Source organism: Ovis canadensis, chromosome 6 (assembly GCF_042477335.2).
Source record: "Ovis canadensis isolate MfBH-ARS-UI-01 breed Bighorn chromosome 6, ARS-UI_OviCan_v2, whole genome shotgun sequence".
NCBI lineage: Eukaryota > Metazoa > Chordata > Mammalia > Artiodactyla > Bovidae > Ovis > Ovis canadensis.
The window spans coordinates 74794077-74820391 of record NC_091250.1 but is presented as its reverse complement, the minus strand read 5'-3'; the positions used below and the strand labels follow the sequence as shown (position 1 = coordinate 74820391).

The 26315-nt window shown below is 41.0% G+C and overlaps 1 protein-coding gene across 6 annotated transcripts in view; it reads right to left on the bottom strand.

Annotated features, from left to right (window-relative positions):
- The window catches only part of WDR19 (WD repeat domain 19), a 124934-nt gene that overhangs the window by 53538 nt on the left and 45081 nt on the right, over positions 1-26315 (bottom strand). For all 6 annotated transcript variants that reach the window (XM_069593861.1, XM_069593859.1, XM_069593860.1 and 3 more), the window contains exons 21-32: positions 23118-23175; positions 19019-19159; positions 18857-18939; positions 18293-18376; positions 16912-17058; positions 16461-16585; positions 14471-14583; positions 12609-12677; positions 6071-6148; positions 4043-4139; positions 3721-3845; positions 589-670 (exon numbers count right to left, since the gene is read on the bottom strand). In XM_069593861.1, the coding sequence (XP_069449962.1) occupies positions 589-670; positions 3721-3845; positions 4043-4139; positions 6071-6148; positions 12609-12677; positions 14471-14583; positions 16461-16585; positions 16912-17058; positions 18293-18376; positions 18857-18939; positions 19019-19159; positions 23118-23175 (1202 nt within the window). The remainder of the gene's footprint in view (positions 1-588; positions 671-3720; positions 3846-4042; positions 4140-6070; positions 6149-12608; positions 12678-14470; positions 14584-16460; positions 16586-16911; positions 17059-18292; positions 18377-18856; positions 18940-19018; positions 19160-23117; positions 23176-26315) is intronic.

Genomic DNA, 26315 nt, shown 5'->3' with positions numbered 1-26315 from the left:
TGAACCTGGAGCTTGGATTTTGGGAGAGTTCCCACCATTTCCAGGGCAGGGAATGAATGGTTCCCTGTGCCTGCCCTCGGTACAAACAATGGCGTTTATACTGAGCATCTATCTGCTTTCTGGGAGCCAAGGCTGGGTACCTGCTCATCAGGGGGTACCTATGTGGCCAGCCACCCATGCTCACCCCTGGGCACTGAGTCATGTACACCCTGGTAGACACGCTACGTGTTGCCTGGAGGCTCTGAGTGTGTCCAGTGTGACAGCACAGGGGGCGCTTGGGTGCTGGCACCTGACCCCCAGGCCCTGCCCCTCACCTTTTCCCTTTCCTGGTTTTGCTTCGTATCCTTTCCTCAAAATAAATCTGAACCTTAGCACTACTCTGTGCTGAGTTATATGAGTCCTCCTCGTGAATGATCAAACCTGGGGGTGGTCTTGGGAATGCCGGTTACACCTCTTCACGGGGTGGCCGTGAGGATGAAATGACTCACTACGTGTAGAGAAGAGAGGCTGGCAGAGTTAGCGAGGCTAGATCTTAACCATGCTACACTCAGGCAGAAATGGGGATAACTGGCTCCTCTCAGGACTCACGTGATGGAAATTTGCTGATGTTGTTGGCCACCCGGATGAGCAAACGTGCTCCTTTCATATGATCTCCATTCTTCACGTGAATCTGAAATAAGTGACACATCAGACTCTTAGAGACTTTTAACACTAACTCAGTATACTCCAATTAACAATTTTTTAAAAACCCACTAATTCACCTTTTATTTTCCCAAATAAACAGCTCAGTTGTGTTCCTGAACAGGGCGGTCAGGAGATTCTTGCAGTCTTACTCTCATGTCACTCACTTGAGGTGTCTCCTTATTTCTTCCGGCAGCTGCTGCCTGGCCTCACGGCCTTGCCAGCCTCACCCTACTCTACACTCTGCTTTTTACTTTGCTCTAGATCACTCAGCATCTTTTACTGGCCTTTGCTGGGGAGCTTGAGTAACAATAACTTTACCAACTTGCTGTGAGACCTGAAGTCTGAGTTAGTGAGGCAGGAGGAGAGGGGATGGGCTGTTTCGAGAAGAGGGTGCTACCTGTGAGAGGCAAAGGGGCAACGATGGCTGGAGAGCCTGAGGTTAGGTAAGCATGAGTGGGGTGTGTGATGCAAGGAGGTGGTCCTCTTAGGATGACATGAGGCTGGGGAGTTGGCAGGGCCAGACCACCATGTTGCTGCTGCTGTCCAGGTGAGAGGAGGCGGCCCTGAGAGGGTGGGGAGTGGGGATGGAGAGAAGCAGACAGACGGGGAGTCGGAAGTGGTGCTATTTGGTGAGAAGGCGAAGGGTGAGTACAGAGTAACTCCCAGCTGTAACATCCATCAGGTCTGAGCAGATGGATGATGGTGTAATTAACTGAGCATTGCAACATAATTAATAAATATTAACTGAACCTGAAGCCGCCTTCCACTGACTCCCTGGGCCTCAGACTGCCCAGATCAGCCATCCATGTGCAGAGGTCCCAGGCTGTCCTTCAGCCGGAGTTCCTGTCCCAGCTGTGGGAGGAAGCAGCCACCAACGCCAAGTCTCCCATTTCCCCTGAAACATGGATGGCTTTCTCCAACCCTTTGTGTCAAAGAGGCCTGCAACACTTTTATATCAGTGCTTACTTGATAAGGTCTAATAGTTTCCCTTTTGAATGCCAGATGCAGTTAAAAATCTTGAATATATCTGGTGCTGGGATAAAGGAGTATAGAGGAGGGGAAAAGTTACATGGGTGTTCTTCAGTGGTGGGGAGGGCGGGGGAGGACATCTGGTCCGGGGGAAGTGATGGGCCCACTCTTAGAGCCAGAGGAAAAGAAGACTCAAGAGCCATCCCTGTGGTTTTTGGTGGGAGAAAGCCCTGTCCTGGAGGGCTTCTAACAGGAACCCGTAATTTTTGTTCCCATCTTCCACCAACTTGTTTCTGTCCTCCCCTCCATGCCCAAAGGCTCCATTTTGCTGGATTCTGTGCCTCAGCACATTGGCGCTGCCACTCATGTCTAAGCCTAGAAAGCCCTCCTTCCCCATTTCTAGTCATTTCTGTACAAGAGCCCTCCTGTGGCTCAAGAGGAAAAGTACTCCTGGTGGCTGCACGTTGGAATTCTCAGATTTCCCTTACAATAGGAACTGTAGACCTGTGGGGGTTTCCCTGGTGGCTCAGACACTAGGTAAAGAATCCACCTGTAATGCTGGAGACTGGGGTTCGATCCCTGGGTTGGGAAGATCCCCTGGAGAAGAGAATGGCAACGCACCTCAGTATTCTTGCCTGGAGAATTCCATGGCCAGAGGAGCCTGGTGGGCTATGGTCCATGGGGTTGCAAAGAGCTGGACGTGACTGAAGCACAGCACAGAAGATGTGTGGGACCTAAACTGGCAGCCACTAGTCGCATGCAGCTACAGTACAAACTAAGATTATAACAATTCAAAATTTAGTTTATCAGCTGCATTACGTGTAATTCAGGTGCTCCATAGCCAGGCTAGTGGATATAGGATACATCTGTCACTGCAGAAATTCTATTAGGCAGTGCTGTTATAGGTCGTAATTCGTATCTAAGTCATTCATAACATGACTGCTGTAACATAGGAAGCTTCCAAACTGAATACACTCTTGTGGACTGGCCTGAAAACCAACTTAGCATTAAAATGGGAAGACGTACTTTGACATAAATCAAAATTTGGACAAGTACGTAAGTTGGAGCCTACCTGTATTTTTACAAAGATGTGTGCATATAAAATGTATATACACACACACATACGTTATATAAACTGTACATAGAAGTTTTCAGGTTTGCATATTCTGTTTTTACTAAAAATCACTAATTAAACACAGACAACTGGACATAAATATATTCTTAATAAAAAAAAAAGAAAGGCTGCTGTTTAGTTGTTATGTCCAACTCTTTTGCGACCCTATGGACCGTAGCCTGCCAGGCTCCTCTGTCCATGGGATTTTCAGGCAAGAATACTGGAGTGGGTTGCCACTTCCTTCTCCAGGGTACGTTCCTGACCCTAGGATCGAAACCACGTCTCCTGCATTGGCAGGTGGGTTCTTTACCACTGAGCCACTTGGGAGGTGCCCCCAAAATGGTGCACACAAGTATTTTAGAAGCATGGAGGATATAGTGTACAACAGTGTTAACAGCTTATATCTGATGATGGATTTAAAGGGGGAAAATTATTTTTCATTATATTTTCTATATTCTCTAAATTTTCTCGGTGTTATTTTATATTCAGATGAAAATGAAATAGTATTAAAGCACAGTGGAATTGTATAAAATTCATTACCCTACAATTAATAAACTAGGAAACTGGTTAAACAAAAATGTTTTTAGTAAGTCTTTTTTTGGACCAAGCAACACATTTATCTGCTTCAAAAGCAAGACAATATAAAAAGATATTCTATATGGAGGGACCTGTTCTCCCTCTTCTCCTTTGACTGGGTTTAGCGCTATGCTGCGCCTCTGCCTCGATCCCTTTAGGAAACTATTTCTCCTAATTAAAAAAAAAATGTATTTCTAATTTTACTTGGGACGAATATATGTATTTATTTTTTTCTGCCTTTTTATACACAAAAGGCAGCATATTATATAGTTATCCTGTATCTTGCATCTTTAGTTAACAATATAGAGATCTGGGAGATGGCTCCAACCCAGTGGAGGGGTGCCCAGCTTATGTCCCACGTCACCCAAAGGCCTCACCCTCACTAGTATGTAACTGTGCAGAATCATGAGGTTGGTGGCCATCTCAGAGGGAATCTTGATCTTCTGAGATTTAAGTTCTGCATACATGCTGAAGAGAACGTCATGTGCATTCCGATAGTTTCCTTGAAAAGAGGTGGTAAACGACATTACTGCAAAGGATGAAATCTGAGGACTTTCTGTGGACCACCATTTAACAGGTGGATTTTGTCAAATCGTCTTATTAAGTTATTAATAAAGAATGATTTACTTAATTCCATGTTTTCTGGAGCATGCTTCTACTACTTGTCTGGGGAGTAAACCATGGCTTTGGGGGACCCACCTGCAGACTGCTCTTCCCTGGCGATGATGACGGCGGTCCGGGCGGCTTCCCGATACTGCTTCAGGGCCATGTACAAGCGGAACAGGTACTTGGCATCCTGACATACAAGCCATTAGAGAAACATCACATTCTGCATTAGCTATGAGGGAAAATACCTAAAATTTTGCATTTTCATTTAGGATCACATTTACTTTCTAGTTAAGTAAAAGTGTCAGTCACTCAGTTGGGCCCGACTCTTTGCGACCCCATGGACTGCAGCCCACCAGACTCCTTTGTCCATGGGATTTTCCAGGCAAGAATACGGGAGTGGATTGCCATTCTCTTCTCCAGGGGATTTTCCTGACCCAGGGATCAAACCTGGGTCTCCTGCTCTGCAGGCAGATTCTTTACTGAGCTACCAGGGAAGCCCTTCACTTTCCAGTGGCTGAGTGTTAAAATTGTTTTTTAAAAACCCAATAAAGAGGGCCTTTCCTGGCGGTCCAGTAGTTAAGACTCCATACTTCCACTGTGGGCGGGGGCGGCGCATGGGTTCCATCCCTGGTTGGGAACTGAGATTCTGCATGCTGCACAGTGTGGCCAAAAAAAAACCAACCCCAAAATAATTTAGCTTGTGTTAAGAGGCCATTTTTTAAAAACAACCTTTTCTTTTTGTTTGTAAAGAGTCAACAAATAATTATTTATCATGTATTTATTCAGAGTTTAATATGTGCCAGGCAGTATTCTAAGTACTTGAGAAATAACAGCTCTATTAAATCCTCATACCCTCCCTGGGAGGAAGGTGTGATTATGTACTGAAACAAAGCTCCTCTTCCAAGCCAGGATCTGAACCAGCGTCAGAGTCTGTGCTCCTAACCCTAGTCCATAGAGTTCTCTCTTGTGTGCTTCAGATGGAAAGGTATGCTGAGACAATGTACCAACTTCACAAAATTTCAAAAATTTTTACACCTATAAACATTTTTTGAGCCCATTTTCCACTCCTATTTTAACTCTAAACAATTTCACATACTTGATACTGGTTTTCTGATTATTAGAAGAAGTGGATATAAGGTGAGGGGGTTCGGCAAGCTTAACCTGTGCCCTCTGGCAGGTTCCCTGGGCCTCCCTGGGTCTCAGTGTCTTTATATCTGTAAAACATAGGAAATGGACTCGGGGATCAGGATGGCCAGTCCTCTCCAGGTACAACTTTCAGCACCTTGTATCCAAATCAGTTACAGTTGACCCCTGAACAACGATGGGGTTAGGGTGCTGACATCCACAGAGCTGAAAAATCAGCGTGTAGCTTACAGTCAGCCTTCTGTATCTGTAGTTCCTCCGTATCCGGGACTTAACTGACTTGGGATCATGTAGTACCACAGTATTAACTGTTGAAAATAATCTATGTAAGTGGATACACAGTCCATACCCATATTGTTCAGGGGTCAACTGTACTCAAGTTCCTCACAAGCAGACTGATTCCCTTAAACACTACAGCAAAAGGGAAAAAAAAGGCTCTGGGGCAGCATTCTCAAAGGAGTCTGTCCTTATCAGGACTGAGAGAAGACCAACTTCTGCACAAAATCCAAGAAAGTCACCTATTTTGAAAACATGTTCTTAATGATCTCCACTTTATTTTTGGTGAGTTACTTTTATAGTAAATAAGATTTTTATTAACTCATGATTTTAATAGTCGTTTTTCAAAGTTCTAAGAATAAATAAAACTCTACCATGTGTGAGAAAAATGGTGGGTGGTGAGAACTGTTACCCAGGAGGGTGTGGCATCACAGGGAGTGATGCCAATTTCCAAGAGTGAATGCACACAATATCTACAACGCAGGATCTGTCTCGATGATCTAAGGCTGCATACAGACAGAAAAGTTCGTACATCTATGACGCAAAAGCGATATTAGATAAAAACAGTGGATGCACGTGTGCTCAGTAGCTTCAGCTGTGTCTGACTCTTTTACGACCCCAGGCTCCAAAACAGGGCGGATAAAAGTAAAAGCACAACTAGGATACTTAAGAATCCCAGTGGAGAAAACACTTTAGTACCTTGGGCATGCCATCACTCTCTCCCATAAGATGGTCTATCAGTTGACTGGTCAGCAGTTCATCTTTGGCCTGACCAACCTGTTTAGGAAAAGAAAGAAACAGTAAGTTCAGCATCTTAAACCTAGGAAGGGAATGGAGAGGAAGGACAAAAAGTCATCTGCTGAGGAGGCAGAATTTAAAAAGTGTAAAAAACACCTATAGTCAAGTGCCTGAACCATGATGTAAGCTCAGGGTCTCTGTTGTCATTCATTGGTGGGTGCATGCTAAGTCGCTTCGGTCATGTCCAATTCTTTGCAACCCCAGGGACTGCAGCCTGCCAGGCTTCTCTGTCCATGGGATTCTCCAGGCAAGAATACTAGAGTGGGCTGCCGTGCCCTCCTTCCAGGGATCTTCCCAACCCAGGGATTGAACCTGCGTCTCATGTCTACCTACATTAACAGGCAGGTTCTTTACCCCTAGCACCACCTGGGAAGCCTGTCATTCATTTGTAAAATCTCCATGAATAAAAATCCATCCTTAGAAGCTCTAGCTTTTATAAGTTGCTGTATCAAAATACTGTAGTATTATTTTTATACACAGAATGTACTCCTTGGATGTTTCAATAAACACTTTCTTAGGATGAGTGATTATGACATGGAAAGGATGCCATCTTGAGCACAGGAACTGGACCATTCACAAAAATGCACCCCTAAACGCTCACCTCCAGCAGCTCCCTGAAGACACATGCTCGCTCGTGGTTACTCGTAATCTACAGTAGAAATGAAAGTATGGCCAAGGGATCCCAGAAGTGGGCGGGCAGCTTAAAGTGTGGGTTGGAGTTCTGGAGAGGACCTGGCCTGGAGATCCAGATTTCAGTCTGCTCCATAAAGCTCAGAGTTAAATCACTGCTAGGTTGGGCAGTGATGATCAAGAAAATAATTTACCAAATTGGAGAATGGAAATATATTAGTTTTAATTAGTAGGAATAATTATTGACAAGATCTGGAGGCGTAAGAGTCTTGCGTCTATAAAAAGAGGTGAGCCAAGAGCCCAACTGGAGCTCAACCAACGAGCAGGAAGAAGTCCTGCCCTCCTGTCACAGCAGTGATGTGGTGAGAAAAGCAACTGGAAAAGGAAGGAAACTCATTAGGGACAGAGCAACAAGAGGCCTAGCTCACCACAGCTCCAGGAAAGTGCAAGATGTTCAGAAGCTCTCTGTGCAGCAGAGGGAAACTGTGAGCACAGAAGGGGTCTTGGTGAACCTTCGTGAACCTGTGGTGGGGGATGGGGGCACAGGCTCTAGGGCTGCCGAATTTCCACACACTCCACTGCCCGTGGTCCTCACTGCAAGAAAGCTAAGCTTTGACCAATGTGCTGTCTCTGCTCTGCCCACGGCTGTAAGGAAGGATGGAAAGGTAGAGCTCATCAACTTCAAGGCTTTCGGGCATGGCTTTGGGTGAATAAACCTGTACAAAGAAATGGTTAAAGCAAAGGGCTTTGGAGTCAGTCTGCCTGAGGTCAAAAGGTCACCTGTGAGATCCAAAGCAGGTCACTCTCAGGACCTCAAAGGAGATACATATAATACCTAACTCACATAATTGTTGTAAGGATTAAATATGTTCATACACAAGTAAGCAAGTGCCAGATAGTGTTGCCAGAGAGAGCAAACAGCAGCAAAAAAATGTGATGCCTAGTTAAGCTTGAATTTCAGAGAGTTGAGCACATCCGAAACACTACTGTAAGTGAGGAGAGAAGAGATGTAGCCGCTCAGAATCAAAATTAAAAGAAGCATGGCGCCATGGTGCTGCGGATGCTCCCACTGAAGGGCGGGGGAGCCAGAGAAGAAGGCTGAGAAGGTCCATCTGAGGGGTAACTGGAGAGCCAAGCAAAGCAGTGTGCCGAGGGAGTAGAAAAGTTCAAGAAAGATACGGTGTAAGAGTATAAAATGCTACCATAGCATGGAGTAGGGTGCAGGCTGAGAAGAGACGTCTGTATTTAGCAAGAAAGAGATCAGTGGAGACCCTTCCGAGGAGGCTATGATTGGTGAAGGCGAAACCTGACTGCAAAGAGGGAAGCACGCCCCCAACAAAGCTAACGGATGCCGTGCAGTCCCATCTTTCCCATCTGTATTGTGGGTCCACGCTGGTAATGACTCCTAACCTGGGGTCCGTGACAGCCCCCCTCCACCAACACAAACACCAAGAAGGTATTTCAGAACCCTGAGGGGTCGAGGGTGCGGGTGGGCGAACTATGAACATTTTAAAGATGTTCTCAAAGGATTAAGGGCTGTGCCTTCTGGTTGAGAATCAGCAGATACAAACACACAGGTTGTGAGAAAATGCATGTCATGAGTAAAGGTGATTCTTTTTTCAGGGGAGGGTTCTTAAGGTGGAAAGGAGAAGAGGGATGGGAAGGAAACTAACATCACCTACACAGTACTTTCAGAACTGGGGCCAATATGTGTTCATTCCAGTGAATATTAATTGAGTGTCCACAATGTGCTAAACACCACAAAGAGATGGGCCTTTCGCTTAGAGGAACTATTAATTTGAAGAGGGTTAACTGTAGCAGTGAGATTCAAAGTATTCACAGGATTCCAAGGAGGCTTAATTTATATCCAGAGAACAGTTCAGGAGGCATGTGAAGTGGGTCCTGCCTGTTGGGTAGGAGGCAAGGTTGCAGGGAGGAGGGTGTCCCAGGTGTGGGTAACAGCAAGAGCAGAGGAACAAAGGGATGGGAGCCCTCAACTACTCAGGGGAAAGTGGCCAGTTGGGCTGTAGCACAGAGCACTGACCTAGGACTGTGATCAGGCAGTCTGGTTGGGAAGAAGACTTGGGTTTTGGTCTTAGCTCAATTCCTCTGTCTTTAGGTTGGTTTTATCATCTTCTGGGACCTTGGTTTCCTTGTCAGTAAATGGAGATTAGGTTGGATCATTTCCAGGGATATCTAAGATTCTTTTAGGAGTCTGCAAGTCAGGAAGAGAGCCCTCAGCAGGAATCAAATAAGCAGGTCCCTTGATCTTAGGGTTCTCAGCCTCCAGGACTGAGTGAGAGAGAAATGTCTGTTGTTTAAGCCACTTGGTCTGTGGTATTTTGTTACGGCAGCCTGAACTACGACTTGGGCCTGCTAATGTGATGATATAACAAGTACATGGCATTGGGACTTCCCTGGAGTCTTAACTCCAGGCTCTCAATACAGGGGGCCCAGGCTGGATTCCTGGTCAGAGAACTAGATCCCACACGCCACAACAAAGAGTTTGTGTGCCACAACTAACAAAGATCCTGGGTGCTGCAACTAAAACCTGGTGCACCCAAATACATAAATAAATTTGTTTTTTAAAAGAAGTCCATGGCATCATCTATGAAGCAGTTTCAAAAAAAAAAAAATCAAATCTATATCTAATGAAATACCTAGATTAAATACCTAGTTAGTTGGAGGTGCAGGAGGTAGAGAAACAAATTACACCACAAGGATGCAATCAGCTAAATCTAAATGTCAGGAATTCCTCAGCACAAATAACCCATTTTCTTAACAAACAAGTGACAAGGGGGTAAAGAGAGAGGGGAGGGGGGAAAAAAGCAGAAGGGAGAAGAAGGGGGAAGGAAGAAGAGGAGGAAGAAAAGAGAAAAGGAGCCAGAAGGAGGGAGAAAGGGAGACGGGGGAAGAACAATCTTTTGATAGAAGAGATTTAAGGCCCATGTAAACTAACTGCAATGCAAGGACCTTGTTTGGATATGATGTGAAATAACCAACTGAAAGGCACTCATGCAACATTGGGGAAATTTGAACTCTAGCTACATGTTTGAAAATATCAAGAGATTATTGTTGGAGAAATTGGAACTTTAATACATTGGTGCTGGGATATAAAATGGCGTAGCTGCTTTGGGAAACAGTTGGCAGTTCCTCAAAATGTTAAATGTAGACTTAACGTATGGCCTAGCAATTCTACTATTAGGTATATTCCCAAGAGAAATGAAAACATGTGTCCACATAAAACCTTGTACACAAATGGTCACAGCAGCATTGTTCATAATAGACCCCAAGAGGAAGCAACCCAACGTGTAACCACTGGTGAATAAAGACAAGGTATACAGCATTCAGTGAGACATTATTCTGCCCTTAAGAAGGATAATATATCAATACGCGTTACAACAATGCTTCTATCTGATGAAAAGACTAGTATCCAGAATATATAATACAACTGTACAAACCAGTAAGAATGAGATGATACCATTAACAATTAGAAAAAAAGATCGGAATAGAACTTTTTAAGATAGGACATTCAAACAGTCAACAAACTTGAAAAAAATGCTCGATATGGTTCTTCTTTAGAAAAGTGAAATTAAGACCATCATGAGATACCTCTACCTATCTATCAGCATAGTAGCAACGAAACAGATCAGTGCTGGTGAAGATGAGGAGCAACTACATTCTTTTACATCGTTGGTAGAGTGAAACTGATACACCTAGTGTGAAATAAGTGTTTGGCAGTACCTACTATTGCTGACTGCCGCCATGAAATTAAAAGACACTTGCTCCTTGGAAGAAAGGCTATGACAAACCTAGACAGTGTATTAAAAAGCAGAGCTATCACTTTGGCGACAAAGGTCTGTATAGTCAAAGCTCTGGTTTTTCCATTAGTCATGTACAGCTGTGAGAGTGGGACTATAAAGAAGGATGAGTGCCAAAGAATTTGAACTGTGGTATTAGAAAAGACTCTTGTTAAGTCCCTTGGATAGCAAGGAGATCCAACCAGTCCATCCTAAAGAAAACCAGCCCTGAGTATTCATTGGAAGGACTGATGCTGAAGCTCCAATACTCTGGCCACCTGATGTGAAGAGCTGTCTTACTAGAGAAGACCCTGATTCTGGAAAGGACTGAGGGCAGGAGAAGGGGGAAACAGAGGATGAGATGGTTGGATGGCATCACTGACTCAATGGACATAAGTTTGAGCAAACTCCAGGAGATAGTAAAGGACAGGGAAGCCTCGTGTGCTACAGTCCATGGGGTCACAAAGAGTCAGCCACAACAGGGCGACTGAACTACACAACTATTGCTGAAGATATATATATGTATTTTGTAAGCTAATAATTCTACTCCTGGATACACAGCCAATAAAACTGAGTGCTTATATCCACACAAGGATATGAACAGCATTATGGCAACTTAATTCATAATATGCCCAAACTGAGACAACCTAAATGTCCATTAATAGAACAGTGGGTAAAGAAACTGTGATAGTCACATGGTGGAACGCTACACAGCAATGAACTACTGACACGTGATAACACAGCTGCCTTTGCAGACTTACTATTGACTGAAAGAAACTGGATACGAAAGGAAACATATGGGCTCTGTAGTACAGAATCTGCCTGCAAGTGCAGGAGACACGGGTTTGATCTCCAGTCTGGAAAGATCCCATCTGCAGTGGAGCAACTAAGCCCGTGCGCCACAACTATTGAGCCCGTGCTCTTCTAGAGCCCAGGAACCGCAACCGCTGAAGCCTGCCTGCCCTAGAGACCATGCTGTGCAACAAAGGAAGCCACTGCAATTGGAAGCCCGTGCGCCACAACTACTGAGCAGCTCCCACTCACGACAACTAGCAAAAGGCCCACGCAGTCTGAAGACACAGAGCAGCCAAAAAAAAAAAAAAGATTGTATGATTTTATTTACATGAAATTCATAAACATGTAAAACTATAACAACGGAAGTCTGAATTGTGGTTACCCTTGTTGGGAGGCAAGGACGTCCCTGGTGGCTCAGATGGTAAAGAATCTGCCTGCAATGTGGGAGACTCGGGTTCGATCCCTGGGTCTGGAAGATCCCATGGAGAAGGGAATGGCAACCCACTCCAGTGTTCTTGCCTGGAGAATCCCGTGGACAGAGGAGCCTGGCGGGCTCCGTGGGGTTGCAAGGAGTAGGACACAACTGATTGACTAACGTTTCTTTTCTCTCTTGTTGGGGAGCATGGATTGGGAGGCAGCACGAGTGGGCCTTCTGGGGAGCTTGAGCCAGGTGGGGGTTACACAGGTGTACATATCTGAAAAAACTAACTGAATTGTCTATTTAAGATTTTGGCATTTTACTGGATGCAAATTACATCTAAAAGAAAATCCAAATGTTTTTATCTTTCAGAGATAATTTTTCTATTCACAAATGAAATGGTATTTATGATTTTTGTGATATTTGTGATTTGCTTTAAAATAATACAGGGAAAGAGGGTGGGGGTAGGAATAAAATATGATGGGCCATGTGTTAGCTGTTGAAATGAGATGATGGGTACCTGGGAATTTGTTATACTGTTAGGCCTATTTTTGTAAATGTTTGGAAATTTCAAGAAGTTTTTATTTTTTTCCCCATATTTAACAAATTAATAAATAGTCAGGGTAAGTTATTTATTTTGTGCATGAAGAGATAGAGATGGAGAGAATTTAATTAACCTCCTTAACTGCTCAAACTAAAAAGTAACAAATGGAACTAATATTTGCATTTTGACTTGAAATCTAGTGTTCTTTAAAAAGTTAGCATTCTTGAAAATTTCATTACAGAGTTTACTTACAGTTTCAATGGCCATTTCTATTGCTGCATTATCTTCTGAGCTTGGACATTTCAGGAAGTGTTTAAGTGCCTGAAAGGAGAATTGTATAATAATTAAAAAAATTTCAGACTGCTTTCACAATAGGAAACACAAAGCTTTCACACACACATAGTAATCGCAGTTTGCGAAAGTATCTTCATCTCAGCCAGGAGCTTGCACCATGTTGGGTCATGTAACACATACTTAAAAGGCTGAGTGTAGTTTAAAAAGTAGAAAGATCCAGTCTGAAGAATCTAGTTTTGATTTTGAATGAAATAAGAATGAAAAATGTGCCCTCTTCAGCTAGGAAGATGCAATTATTTTCCTTGATTCGTTCAGCAAATCATTTACTGACAATCTGCTGCTCTGAATATGAGGCTGTGCTAGATGCTAAGGAAAATACCAGTTAAGGGGATTCTGCAGCTTGTCTTTTTGTATCATGTACAGTCTCACTGGGGGGATCTATGTGATGTGATGATAATACAGAGAGTCAATCTTTTTTTTAAGTTTGTTTTTTTTTTTTTTTTTGATGTGGACCACTTCTAAAGTCTTAGCTGAATTTGTTACAACACTGTTTCTCTTTCTCTCTTTTTTCCCAATGTTTTGGTTTTTGGCCACAAGGCATGGATCTTAGCTTCCTGATCAGGGATCCAACCCACACCCTCTGCAATGGAAGGTGAAGTCTTAACCACTGGATCACCAGGGAAATCTCCAAAACCAATTATTTTAAACCACGGTTGTCTAATTCCTAAACACCATACCACCACAACTATGAAGACATTTATGGCTATAAAGGCTTCAGAGACAAATGGGCAGTATTTTCTTTCCGATTTATTTATACACAGTATGTCCTTGCTGGTTATCTATTTAAATTTTTTAAATACAGCAGTGTATGCAAGTCAGTACTAAACTGACAAATGAACAGTATTGCCAGTTGGTTTTACGGCTGGTGTGAGGAAGAAAGGATGTTCTTGAGGGTATCACAGAGGAAAAGGACTTGAAGATGAGCAGGTCTGTGGTAGGTGGGGAAGAGGGCAGAGAGAAGCCCAGTGGAGAGCAAGGATGGGAAAGGCTAATGGGATCGTAGGACTCTTCACTGGAAAAAGCTAGATGCCACTCTGTGAGGTTCAGGCTGGTTGATCAGTCGTGGAAAATCCAGCGAAGGAATTTAGACTCAAGAACTAAAGGGCCAGAACAGCAAATTGGCGGCCTGAAGGAAGGCCAAGTTCACACACAGACATGTTTCTTTGGTCAGAGAGATGTTATACAAATATCCGGGCCTATATTTTAACACTGACCCAGACTTATGTTTATGAAAAATCCTATGATGTGAAACTAGTAGGCCCAAACTCCTGAATGGCAACACATTTTTGAGAGTGAGTAGCAGCCATTTCCTTCATACGAGGTGCCATCCAGCAGTCCCGGCCCTTCACTCACTGAATGCAAGCCTTACTCCACAGCTTCGCTTGTTTACGTCCCTTGCTTAAACACCGTAACCCTGCTTTAGGGGTCCTTTGGCAGTCAAAGTCGGTACCACTTGGGGAACAAAATGAAGAATGATTTAGAGAGAGAGAAGGTAAAAACAAGGAAAACAGGAAACAAGCTAAAGTGAGGTGACCCGGGTCTGGATTATGTGGATGGTGGTAAGAACAAAAAAGAGAGAGAGCTGTGAGAGAGGTTACGAAGGCAGCTGTGAAAGAGGTGACTGGGTGTGGGAGAGAGTGGAAGATGTCAAGGTTGACTTTCAGATTTCAAAGCTGGGTGTCTAGGAGCATACTATATTTTAACACATTTTCCCTAACCATTCCTGTGGAGTCCAAAGTGTGTTCTTCACAAATACTCACTCGTGAATACTGGCCACACAGCAAGAAGAATTTTCCAGCCTGAAAATGTCTTTTTTCTCCTTCAAAATATAAGGCTATGCTTTGATAGTCCTCATTAGTGGTATCTTCAGAACCTACAACAGAAATCAGAAATTCATTGAGTAAAATATCTGAGCATAATCTGTTTACTTCTCATTGCTAATTCAAAAACAAGATCTAAAAACAGGTGATCTAAGAAGAGGCAATTAAAATCCCTTAACAGCAAATATTATTATCAGTGTCTTTTTCATCACAAAACACATTCACCATAACAACCTCACAGATCAACTGTTCCACCTTCTTTTCTCTCTAAACAGCAATCAGGAGAGGAAGCTAGGAGGCTTTGTGAGAAGCTAGGTTATGGTTTGACATTACCCTTAGGGGCTTTTATCTTTCTTTAAAAGTTTCAATCTCATTTGCTAAAACAACAGGAACAATCCAGGATTTCCCTAGGGTTTCAAAACAACTGGGTCCATCTCCTTTCTCGGTTTCTCCGATGCCTGGTTTAAACAATAGTCTGTGTGTATTTGTCAGACAGGGAAGAGGATACTCAAGTGGATAATGGATGCTATTAAAGATAATTCCTGTTTTTCCTTTTTTACTGTTGTTCTTTTAGTTTGAGGCTTAAACATATTAAGCACAGAAGACCCCAAAGCTGCTGGAGTTCCAATTCATTGTTTACATTCATTTTACACTTACTCACAGGAGTTGGAGGCCCAATAGGGCGCCAGAGTATGAACAGCCCTGTATCTCCAGACCAAGCTAGATTTAGAGTTTATAAAAGAAGAGAGTAAAGAAAGATGAAGGAGAGTGTGTGTTATGTTTGGGGACTGGAGGACCTGTGTATTTCTGTGTATGTATCGGATAAGCCACATCCTTATGAAATTAGAGAAACTTAAATGCTTTAGTGCAATGATGACTTGTAATGTTAGCATAGAAATGTCATCGGCCATGTTAAACATTCATAATTATAATGTGACTTTCATCTGTACTTTCTTTTTTTCTTTAACTCTTTATATTTCCAATTATCTGAATGACTTCTGAAGATATTACAAGATGCTTTTACCTATTATTTCCCTTAAAGACTGAAACAAAATTTTCTTATGAATCCTACCATCATTTCTTATGGTCATTTTCCGAATTTTAAAACATGAAATAACATAAAAGGATAAATATTATAATTCCACTTATATAAGGTGCCATGAATAGTCAAATTCATACAGCAGAACAGTGTTGCCAGGCTGGGCGGTGAGGGGAATGGGAGCCACTGTTTAATGGGTAGAGTTTAGGATGGTGAAAAAGTTCTGGAGACAGATGTGGCGATGGTTGTACAACAGTGTAAACGTACTTCACACAACCAAACTGTGCACTTAAAAATTATTAAAATGGCAAATTTATGTTTTGTATATTTTACCACAGTAAAAACAAGACAGAAAAATCACACCACAAATAATGTTATATATGGCCCATGAAGTGAAAAATCTGAGTTATTTCAGTAAGTTTTAAGAATAATTACAAACAGGGGAAGATAACCTATAAGCTGGTATTCTCAGAATATAAAATTTTCTTTCAGACTTTCAAAATTTTTAAAAACCACGTCCTATATTCTTAATTTACAACTCAATTTTTAAATTTTATGAACACAATTACTTTTTCAAAAGTCATTCTGCATTTCCTATTACTTTTGTTTTGGAACCTTCCTTTACCACTGGTTGATAGGCAGGAGAATTTGGGAAATCAGGCCTCCCGTGGAAGTTACCTGAAACACCATAATTTTTCAAAGTGGTCTTACAATTCCGTTTCACCTTGAAGGTGACAGTAGGGGTCTTGAAACCTAACATGTAACATACAGTTGTATGTGTGTCTGTGCACAATGGAATGGTGTGTGTGCATGTGCGTGCGGACGTAGCCAATCTGATTATTAGACCAGATAAAATCTTTAAGAGAAACTGGGGAAAACAATGGTATTTACCAATAATGTCTGCATAGATTTCCATTTTGTTGTGTTGCTGAGCCAGTGTGAAAGCTTCGTTATTACATTTGGATATAACAAGAAATTGGATGGCAGATCCGTAGTCACCAAGCTGTAGAAAAAATCTAAAGCAAAGAGTACTTTAATTAGCTTGACTCATTTAAAAGAAGTCTGTCATTCACAAAATAAAATCTTTTTCAAGCCAGAGAAACCATTCCAAAGTAAAAACATATTGGGTAAACTGTAGTTCTATACCATATGTTTATATTCGGTAAACATACTCTCGTATGTTGACCATAACAAACAGTCTTTGAATTTAAACACCTAGAAGATATAATTTTGAAAAGAAAGAATAAATATTCCATTTGAAATGATTTTTGTTGACAAGGGGAAGTGGGGGCTGTCTTTAAAGGCTGGTTTTTGGAAGTCCAAAAATAACGCATTACATCACCTGGCTACCATCTTGGCTCCTTCCAGGGACTGGGTCTCTCTGACAATACTGACAGCCTTTTCTGGATTGTTGAGGTGGTCCAGGTAGATGCGGATCACACTGTTCCACTGTTTTGCGTTCTCATAAGCCACAACAGCTTCTTTGTATCTATAAGAGATATTTAGTTCAAACAAACTTTCTCAACCCTGTCATATTTGGGAGAAAAATATCAATAAATGCTTGGGACATTGTTTTTTTTCTTTTTAATTGATGGTGGCTGCTCACTTTTCTTGTACTTCTTTGTTTTTTATCAGAAAGAATACCATGAACCATTTCATTAAAATATGCTGTTTTTAGAGGTTTGATAAACTAACAATAAAATACCAATAATGAACTGTGTTTTCTCATCTGAATCACATATATACAATTTTTTATATTTTACTGTTTTGTTAAACTGGAAAGATTATAACAGTAATACAGGCTTATTTTAGCAAACAGAAAATCAGGAATTTTTCACAATTACAGATACAATTTAACAGTAACCTATAAAATCATTGTGTATTGACCTCTAGATGGAGCTCAAGACTTCTGTTCAGTCTCCATGAGCTCTCTAGCTCTTTCCATTTTAACAAGACATTTAGTGTGTATCTCTTAAGGTTACTTTTCTAAAAGTAGAAGGAAGTAACCTTTAAAAATCTCTTAATACATATTGCTAAATAACCTTCTAAAGACTTTAGAAATTTACAGTCCTATTAGTCATGCATAACAAGTGCTTTTTGACAATATGGTTATTAGTTTAAAATAAATCTTTTCCCAAGATAAGTTAAAATGATATGCTGTTGCTTTAATTTAATTACCATTAGTGAGATGGAACTTTTTTGTGTTTGTATAAAATATAATTTCATAACTGTATTTCCTCCTCTGGCACTCCTTCTTGTCTTAGCCCATTTCCTCCCAGTGCATTTGAGTTTCTTATATTAAGTTCCAGAAAATCTTTGTCTATTTAAAGTACCAACAATCTGTTGTTATACTGTAATCCTGTTTTTCAGCTTAAACAGAACAGCCATGAAATTCATGTTTCTTCACTTTTCTTTGCCTCTGTAAGTTATCCTCCTTAATAAAATGACTATTGTCTAATTTCATTTTCATGCCATAATTATATCAAAATTTCAACTTCTAGTATTTAACCTTCAAATAAAAATGAGATTGTAGTCCACATATAAATACATAAAGGACTGGATGAACTATATAAAGTATGGGGAAAACTTAATAGCCTGGCACTTCAAGCCAGGTGAGGGTAAAGATGTTTTCTGTTTTTGCCTTTCTTAAAGGTTGCAGATATCAACGAATACTTTATAAAACATCCTTTTAGATTTGTGTAAAATTGAGACATTGCACAAACCTTCCATCTGCTTCTTTAGCTTTGGCATACTGCAAGTGAATCTTTGGAGAAGAAACATGAGGCAGAAGCTCACCAACTTTTGCCCTAGAAACGTAGGTCGAGGAGAATAATGTCAGCACTGCATTTGCTCCAAAAGTAGCTTCCTACAATCAGATGTTAATTTTTTGGATTCAAGAAACAGTTATCATGATCTTAAAAAAATCTTGGCCCCTACAGTGAAAAGATTTAATTGCTTTTTCTCAGGCCGCTGACCCCGCCAGCCCACCCTCTGTGGGAAAATGAAGGCTAATTCATTGACTCTTTGTAGATAATAGAGGTTTTTTATTCTAGTAATTTATCTGATCAGGTTATTTCCCCATATTAAACCAAGAAAATGTGCTGTTCTTTGGAAAAAGAACTATTAAGATGAACTAATCTATAAAGAAAAACAGGCGACGGAGGGAAGGCCCAGACAGAGGCAATAGCTGCGCAGTTGGGAGGATGAGCAAGAAAACCAGAGGGGAGGCCGTCGACACACACTCATTTCCACACCTGCTCAGAACACACTTTACAGCAGATTCTTACCAGTTCTTACAGCGGATGTACACAGATGCTGCTTTGTCATAGTAGAGACCTTTTTCATACAGTTGAGCTGCTTCTGAAAATTGCTAAAATAGTATGAGATTATCAAATACTAGTTTAATTGTGTATGAGACCTCATAAATATGTATTCCCAGGAAACGCTACCTTCATGTTCTCCAGGATGGCTCCACAGTCTCTCTTAAGGACCCTGCTGGGGTGCTTGAGGGCTTGGTTGACCCCTCGGCGGATGTCTCCCATTCTTATGGACATCTGGGCCACGCCAGCCAGGCACACCTCATCGTGTTCCTGAAATTAGAAGGCAAATAACTAACAAATCACACCCTAGCTTAAAATGATGTATTTTATTTTTGTTTATTTCTTAAAAGCTTTTTATTTTGTATTGGGATACAGCCGATTAACAATGTTGTGGTAACTTCAGGTGAACAGCAAAGAGACTCAGCCATACACATACGTGTATCCATTCTCCCCGAAAGTCCCCTCCCATCCAGGCTGCCACATAACATTGGGCAGAGTTCCGCATGCTATACAGGAGATTCCCACTGGTTATCCGTTTTAAGTATAGCAGTGTATACATGTCTGTCCCAAACTCCCTAACTATCCTGTCCCCCCAGTCTTTCCCCGGGCAACCATAAGTTCATTGTCTGTGAGTCTCTTTCTGTCTTCTAAGTTAAGTTCATTTGTAAAGATGATATATTTTAGCCAAACAATTTAAATCTAAAATGAGCCTAAAGGTTATGGTTTACTTTCAATAGTCTTTGCTGGCAAATCTAAAGATTCTGAAATAATACTGAATCTTTTTTTTTTTTTTAAATCATCTGTTACAAAGTCATATTCTCTTCTTTAGAAGTCTAGATCTTTTCTGCTCAAGGCCAAATTTTTACTGCACCTTTGTCATAATACCTTGCATATCTTTGTAGTCTTCTTGGTATAAAATTTTATGTGAGAGGAAATAACACTGGGTACATAGCTATGCTATGAATAAAATTAAGAGAAAAAACATTTATCAAATTAAAGATTTCTCTACTAGGCATGATGAAACATAAAACCTTTACTTATTTGTGACAGAGGATCTGAGTTTTATGTTTTATTTAATTTTAAATAACTTAAATGGCCCCATGTGGTTAGTGGTGACTGTATTTAATAATATAGTTAAGAATGAACTAAAATAGATGTAGTCAAACAAAGAAATTGTCAAAACTCCAAGAGATAAATGAGCAAAAGATTTAATTAGGCAATTCATATTAATTTAAAAAACATACAATTGGCCAATAAATAAATAAAACACACTTGGCTTCACTAATAATCAAACACACAAAAAATAAAATTAAATACAAATGCTGATCAAACTGGTAGATATTGGTAGTGTAGAGAATATGGGGGAAATGAACACTTTCATGCACAGCTGGATGAAATTACCACAAGTTCTTTTGAAGAGCAATCTCGCAGTTTAAAGAATTGAAAGCACACATTTTATGATGTAGAAATCCCACTTGTAAGAATATAACCTGCAGAAATACTATCTTAAGTAGCTAAGATACATATATTAATACTAGGCAGAATATTCACCACAGTGTATTTGATAGAAACAAACCCCCAAATAATTATAATTATCGATAAAGGACAGAAATGGTATGGACCTAACAGAAGCAGAAGATATTAAGAAGCAAGAATACTCAGAAGAACTATATAAAAAAGATCTTTACGACCCAGATAATCATGATGGTGTGATCACTCATCTAGAGCCAGACATCCTGGAATGTGAAGTCAAGTGGGCCTTAGAAAACATCACTACAAACAAAGCTAGTGGAGGTGATGGAATTCCAGTGGAGCTATTTCAAATCCTGAAAGATGATGCTGTGAAAGTGCTGCACTCAATATGCCAACAAATTTGGAAAACTCAGCAGTGGCCACAGGACTGGAAAAGGTCAGTTTTCATTCCAATCCCAAAGAAAGGCAATGCCAAAGAATGCTCACACTACTGCACAATCGCACTCATCTCACACGCTAGTAAAGTAATGCTCAAAATTCTCCAAGCCAGGCTTCAGTAATACGTGAACCGTGAACTTCCAGATGTTCAAGCTGGTTTTAGAAAAGGCAGAGGAACCAGAGATGAAATTGCCAACATCCGCTGGATCATGGAAAAAGCAAGAGAGTTCCAGAAAAACATCTATTTCTGCTTTATTTATGCCAAAGCCTTTGTGCATCACAATAAACTGTGGAAAATTCTGAAAGAGATGGGAATACCAGAGGACCTGACCTCCCTCTTGAGAAACCTATATGCAGGTCAGGAAGCAACAGTTAGAACTGGACATGGAACAACAGACTGGTTCCAAATAGGAAAAGGAGTACGTCAAGGCTGTATATTGTCACCCTGCTTATTTAACTTCTATGCAGAGTACATTGTGAGAAATGCTGGGCTTGAAGAAGCACAAGCTGGAATCAAAATTGCCAGGAGAAATATCAATAACTTCAGATATGCAGATGACAGCACCCTATAGCAGGAAGTGAAAAGGAACTAAACAGCCTCTTGATGAAAGTAAAAGAGGAGAGTGAAAAAGTTGGCTTAAAGCTCAACATTCAGAAAATGAAGATCATGGCATCTGGTCCCATCACTTCATGGGAAATAGATGGGGAAACAGTAGAAACAGTGTCAGACTTTATTTCTTTGGGCTCCACAATCACTGCAGATGGTGACTGCAGCCATGAAATTAAAAGATGCTTACTCCTTGGAAGAAAAGTTATGACTAACCTAGAGAGCATATTGAAAAGCAGAGACATTACTTTGCCAACAAAGGTCTGTCTAGTCAAGGCTATGGTTTTTCCAGTGGTCATGTATGGATGTGAGAGTTGGAATGTGAAGAAAGCTGAGCGCCGAAGAATTGATGCTTTTGAACTGTGGTGTTGGAGAAGACTCTTGAGAGTCTCTTGGACTGCAAGGAGAGCCAACTAGTCCATTCTGAAGATCAGTCCTGGGATTTCTTTGGAGGGAATGATGCTGAAGCTGAAATTCCAGTACTTTGGCCACCTCATGTGAAGAGTTGACTCACCGGAAAAGACTCTGATGCTGGGAAGGACTGGGGGCAGGAGAAGGGGACTACAGAGGATGAGATGGCTGGATGGCATCACTGACTCGATGGATGTTTACTCTGAGTGAACTCTGGGAGTTGGTGATGGACAGGGAGGACTGGCGTGCTGAGATTCATGGGGTCGCAAAGAGTCGGACATGACTGAGCGACTGAACTGAACTGAACTGATAGTTATTTGAATTCAACAAGGGAGTGGATGAAAAAAACCATGATACATCCAAACAATCAAAGTTTAGAAGCTCTTAAAAAATTAAATTGTTCATATGTATTGACTTGGAAAGACCATAAGGCAAAATGCTGTTTTTCTTTTACAGAACAGATTCTCAGTTGATCTTTGCTGAGAGAATGGAAGTGAATGATTTCATTTTTAGTAAAATTGCCTATTGTATACATATCTATATGCTTAGAAGAGATTCTGGATGGAAATATATAAGATCATGACCAGTAGTCATCATTAAGGATTGGGTTTGGAGGAGAGAATGTTGAACTCTCACTTTGGAAGGTTAACAGACTTTGGTGATTTTTCAAATTGACTATAATGACATTGTTATCACTTTTGTAATAAAAGGCTAGATATAAAACAGAAAATAAAAAGATTTTCAATCTTGATCTCACCTAACAAAAATATAAATTTTTATCACAAAATTTAGCTTCTTGAGTTAAATTCTGAGATGGTCTGGGACAAGATAATGGACTGGAATGGTGAGTAAAGTATATGCTTACCAGGTTAATCATACAAGATACAGCATGACTGATAAAATGGCAGAAAAACCTTTATGGACTGGGAATTCACTTTCAAAGCAGTTACTGAAACGTATTAAGAGTGAAACGAAAAGCCTTATGAAAATAATAGCCTGGAAGTGGAAAGGGATACAAATTTTACTCCCAACCTCAACAAAAAGCTCATATTTAGGGTGCAATGGAAAACAAAGCTTTTTCAGACAGATAAAAATATTACCAATGTCAGTTTTTAAGAGGTCAAAGTGTTTTAAAATGATTTAACAATGTCCTTGCAAAGTTGTTAATAAACTGAAAAAAAAAAAAAGGCTCACCTGCTTCATACTAAATAAATACAATGCAAATAAGATTATTTCTTACAGGAAACTAACAACAAACTCAAAGATAACTATGCATATCTTATCTTTATTCAAGGTTACCTTATTATCACCTGTTATTCCTTTCTCATAATGAGCCAAAGCATTTACATAATCACCTCTGGAAAAAAAAGAGTGAATTTTAATTCACATTTAAGTATCTTGTTTACATATACAAGATTTAAAACATAATCTGTCACTGAGTTGCTTAAGCACATGAAAGATGTGATACACAATGTTTATGCATGCATTCTTTGAAATGCAGGCCATTATTTTGCTACTTTTTTTTTTTTACTTTATTTTACAATACTGTATTGGTTTTGCCATACATTGACATGAATCCACCATGGGTGTACATACGTTCCCAAACATGAACCCCCTCCCACCTCCCTCCCCAATTCGTTTCTTACATGCTAGTACACATGTTTCAATGCCATTCTCCCCAATCATCCCACCCTCTCCCTCTCCCTCAGAGTCTAAAAGTCTGCTCTATACATCTGTGTCTCTTTTACTGTCTCGCATACAGGGTCATCATTGCCATCTTTCTAAATTCCATATATATGTGTTAGTATACTGTATTGGTGTTTTTCTTTCTGGCTTACTTCACTCTGTATAATCGGCTCCAGTTTCATCCATCTCATTAGAACTGATTCAAATGTATTCTTTTTAATGGCTGAGTAATACTCCATTGTGTATATGTACCGCAGCTTTCCTATCCATTCATCTGCTGATGGACATCTAGGTTGTTTCCATGTCCTGGCTATTATAAACAGTGCTGCGATGAACATTGGGGTACATGTGTCTCTTTCAATTCTAGTTTCCTTGGTGTGTATGCCCAGAAGTGGGATTGCTGGGTCATAAGGTAGTTCTATTTGCAATTTTTTAAGGAATGTCCATACTGTTCTCCATAGTGGCTGTACTAGTTTGCATTCCCACCAACAGTGTAGGAGGGTTCCCTTTTCTCCACACCCTCTCCAGCATTCATTGCTTACAGACTTTTGGATTGCAGACATTCTGACTGGTGTGAAGTGGTACCTCATTGTGGTTTTGATTTGCATTTCTTTAATAATGAGTGATGTTCAGCATCTTTTCATGTGTTTGTTAGCCATCCGTATGTCTTCTTTGGAGAAATGTCTATTTAGTTCTTTGGCCCATTTTTTGATTGGGTCGTTTATTTTTCTGGAATTGAGCTGCATAAGTTGCTTGTATATTTTTGAGATTAAAGATCTAAATGTAAGACCAGAAACTATAAAACTCCTAGAGAACATAGGCAAAACACTCTCCAACATAAATCACAGCAGGATCCTCTATGATCCACCCCCCAGAATTCTGGAAATAAAAGCAAAAATAAACAAATGGGATCTAATTAAAATTAAAAGCTTCTGCACAACAAAGGAAACTATAAGCAAGGTGAAAAGACAGTCTTCTGAATGGGAGAATATAATAGTAAATGAAGCAACTGACAAACAACTAACCTCAAAAATATACAAGCAACTTATTTTGCTACTTTAAAAGTAAGTATTAAGCTAAATTATGCTAAGAGTGTAAGGTACTAACTTTGTACTATGCTAGGCATTTTGGGGAGCTACATTAAAATTTTGGGGTCACTCTTGTTTAATTATCTCCTTTGGGGTTCTAAGGGACTTCCCTAGTAACTCAGTTGGTAAAGAATCTGCCTGCAATGCAGAAGGCCCGTGTTCAATCCCTGGGTAGGGGAAGATGCCCTGGAAAAGGGAACGGCAACCCACTCCAGTACTCTTGCTTGGAGAATTTCATGGACAGAGGATGTGGTGGACTACAGTCCATGGGATTGCAAAGAGTTGGACACAACCGTGTGACAAACTTTCCTTTCCTCCTTTCCTTTGGGGTTCTAAAGACAATCATGAGACCATAAAAAGCAATGTTTGGGTTTTTTTTTCCACAAATACCCAGTATTTATAAGCGCAATATGTACTGAGAGAATCTGTGTAGAAATTAAGGAAAATACTGGGGATGACAGTATTAAGGGCCCTGATTCTTATTCTGATAAAAAGTATCATGTTGTTTGTTTAGTCACTAAGACGTGTCCAACTCTGCAACCCCATGGACTGTAGCCTGCCAGGCTCCTCTGTCCATGGGATTTGCCAGGCAGGAATACTGAAGTGGGTTGCCATTCTCTTCTCCAGGGGATCTTTCTGACCCAAGGATTGAACTCTTGTCTCCTGTCTCCTGCATTGGTAGGCAGATTCTTTACCACTGAGACAGCAGGGAATATAAATGATACCACTCCCTCTTCCCATGACGGATGCTTATATGGATCTGCATATCTAGAAGCCATATTTATTACCTCAGTTCATTCTTACTGCTTGGAACAGAATGGATCAGTGATTGCTTAGTATCCATCTGGAGATCCATTGTCCTTTAAGAAACCATCTCAAAAAAAAAAAAAAAGAAACCATCTCCTCCAGAATAAATTAATCAGCTCTGAAAAGTCAGCTTAGACCAGTCAACCTCCCTCAGCTTCACTCAATTTCCTCATCTGTTGGTTACAAAGAATTTGTTGGACAGCCCAGAGCTTCACAGTCAGCAGTGTTCCTACGTGGGAGTTTCTAATGCTGCTGTGCTATGCTTAGTCGTGTCTGACTCTTTGCAACGCTATGAACTGTAGCCCACCAGGCCCCTCTGTCCATGGGGATTCTCCAGGCAAGAATACTGGAGGGGGCTGCCATGTACTCTCCAGGGGATCTTCCCAACCCAGCGATTGAACCCAGGTCTCCCGCACTGCAGGCGGATTCTTTACCATCTGAGCCACCAGGGAAGCCCCAAATACTGAAGTGGGTAGACTATCCCTTCTCCAGGAGATCTTCCTGATCCAGGAATCAAACCAGGGTCTCCTGCATTGCAGGTGGATTCTTTACCAGCTGAACTACCCAGGAAGCCCAGGAATTTCCAATATTTGGACCCAATTACATCAACACAGATAGAGATGTCTCTTGATGGTTCCTCCTTCAGGAACCTGAGGTTTCCCTTGAGCAAGCCCAATTAAGAGATGCTAGAGGAGATGAGCCCTGGGATTTCTTTGGAAGGAATGATGCTGAAGCTGAAACTCCAGTACTTTGGCCACCTCATGTGAAGAGTTGACTCATTGGACAAGACTCTGATGCTGAGAGGGATTGGGGGCAGGGGGAAAAGGGGGCGACAGAGGATGAGATGGCTGGATGGCATCACCGACTCGATGGACATGAGTCTGAGTGAACTCCAGGAGTTGGTGATGGACAGGGA